Below are 1,922 nucleotides of genomic sequence, written 5' to 3'. Positions count from 1 at the left end.
CGCGTTGCCGGATGGGGATCCCAGCCCCCCTCCCACTCGCGGGGCCGGCTGACTGCTCCCTCCCCTCTGCTTTCTAGGCAGGTTTCGTGCCGATAACTTGAACAAGCTGAAGAACCTGTGCAGCAAAACCATCGGAGACAAGATGAAGGTGAGGCGCGAAGGCAGACGGTCCCGGCAGCGGTTCACTGGTGGGACGGTACTAACTGGTGGCATCTCCCCCAGGTCTCTGCTCTCCAGGCCTCTCCCTCGCATCGCTGAGGAATATTTTTACCCTGGAACTTTACTCTTTAACCCTGCTGGGATTTATTTTTCCTCCCGCTGCAGAAAAAGGAACCAGTGGGGACGGACGAGTCCGTACCGGAGAGCGTGCAGAACCTCGACGAGCTCACGGCCGACGTCCTGGGGGTGAGTCTGACCCCCTTTCCCCCCACTGTGCCGCCGGCCCACCCAGTTTGTCCAGAGCTTTGCCTATCGTTGCCCGAGGTGGCGGCGTGAGGTGCCCGAAGCCCCAGCACCAAGCGAGGGGGCACTGCCTGAACCCCCTGCCAGGAGGATCTGTATTTCCCCCCGTCCCATGCCAACAGTAACCAGCTCCTGCTCAGTGTCCTTCATCTAAAGACCATTTTGGCCTCGGTCCGTGGCAGCTCTCCTGCGCTTCCCTGGGGGATCGGAGCAGCCTCAGTCACTATGTGTCCTCTACAAGTCCCTTCCTCCCTGCCCGAACTTCCCAGTTCGTTAACTGCGATGTTTAATGAGCGTGACGCTGGCCGATTTTTTGCTGCCGTGGGAGCTGACTGCTCCCCCTCGTCCCTGCCGGGCGCTGTGTGATGCCGTAGCTCGCTCCGGCCCTTTCAGAGCCTGACTTGGGTCAGTCCTTTGTCCCCTCGGGCTGTTGTTTGATGTGTTCAGTCCACGATTTCACTCCAGAAGCCGTTTCGGTTGGGCGAGGGGGTTGGGCGAGGGTCCGTGATTAACCGTGTTCAGCTGCCAGCCCCCACTCGCCAGGAATTTCTTCCCTTCCCCGTCTCACCCGGGTCCCTGCTCAGACTCTGCAGGTATCGCAGATCAAGAAAGTCCGTCTCCTCATCGACGAAGCCATCCTCAAGTGCGACGCCGAGCGTGTGAGGCTGGAAGCAGAACGTTTCGAGAGCCTGCGGGAGATCGGGAACCTCCTCCACCCTTCGGTGCCCATCAGCAATGATGAGGTAGGGCCGGCCGCGCTGCTTCATCAAAGCCAGACAACTGCCGGCAAGCGGGGGGCTCGCTGCGGGGAGGTCTCCCCCCCAACCTGAGATCAGCGGGCGGGTGAATGAAATCTGCATGACAAGACAGCGTTTCCTGCTGGGAGCAGACAAAGAACGGCTCAGACAACGCTGGACACGGCCATTGTTGGGGGAATCCATGGGAAACTCGCTTCCAGCCGGGGGGCTGGGATCTCCCTCCGCTGCCTTCATTCATCCGGCAGGAATATTTTGCTGGGGGAACACAATCGGGCCAGGCCGGCTGCCAAGTGGCCGCACAATAAGTGACCGGTCGGGATCAGGGCTGGGGTTCCAAGCTCTGTAGTCTGGGATCCCAAACTGGGCCCAGTCCGATGTCACCGCAGCCCTGGGAGCAGAGGTGACAGCTTCCCCCTCCTCTTCTCTCCCCTCGTTGGGCAGGACGTGGACAACAAGGTGGAGCGGGTCTGGGGCGACTGCAGCTGCAGGAAGAAGTATTCGCACGTGGACCTGGTGGTGATGGTGGACGGTTACGAGGGAGAGAAGGGGGCCATCGTCGCAGGAAGCCGGGGCTACTTCCTTAAGGTGAGACCCCAGACCCCCCCGGGGGCACGGCAACGATCGGAGCCAGAGGGAGAGCTGAAGGAAACGGGGAGAGGACGGGGGTCGTGGCTTTTCCCCCCGCGGGGCGAGCTTCCCGCG

General features: G+C 61.4%; 1 protein-coding gene across 1 annotated transcript in view; it reads left to right on the top strand.

The window, feature by feature from the left end:
• Positions 1 to 77: 77 nt before the first annotated feature.
• The window catches only part of SARS (seryl-tRNA synthetase), a gene marked incomplete at both ends in the record, with an annotated part of 2,213 nt that continues 368 nt past the window's right edge, over positions 78 to 1,922 (top strand). The window contains 4 exons of the mRNA XM_009698351.1: positions 78 to 148; positions 325 to 405; positions 1,047 to 1,205; positions 1,662 to 1,805. Of these exons, the coding sequence (XP_009696653.1) occupies positions 78 to 148; positions 325 to 405; positions 1,047 to 1,205; positions 1,662 to 1,805 (455 nt within the window). The remainder of the gene's footprint in view (positions 149 to 324; positions 406 to 1,046; positions 1,206 to 1,661; positions 1,806 to 1,922) is intronic.

This window comes from Cariama cristata, unplaced genomic scaffold, assembly GCF_000690535.1.
Source record: "Cariama cristata isolate BGI_N322 unplaced genomic scaffold, ASM69053v1 scaffold28374, whole genome shotgun sequence".
In the NCBI taxonomy this organism is placed as follows: Eukaryota; Metazoa; Chordata; class Aves; order Cariamiformes; family Cariamidae; genus Cariama; species Cariama cristata.
The sequence above is the reverse complement of the archived record's forward strand: the minus strand, read 5'-3'. Positions and strand labels throughout refer to the sequence as shown.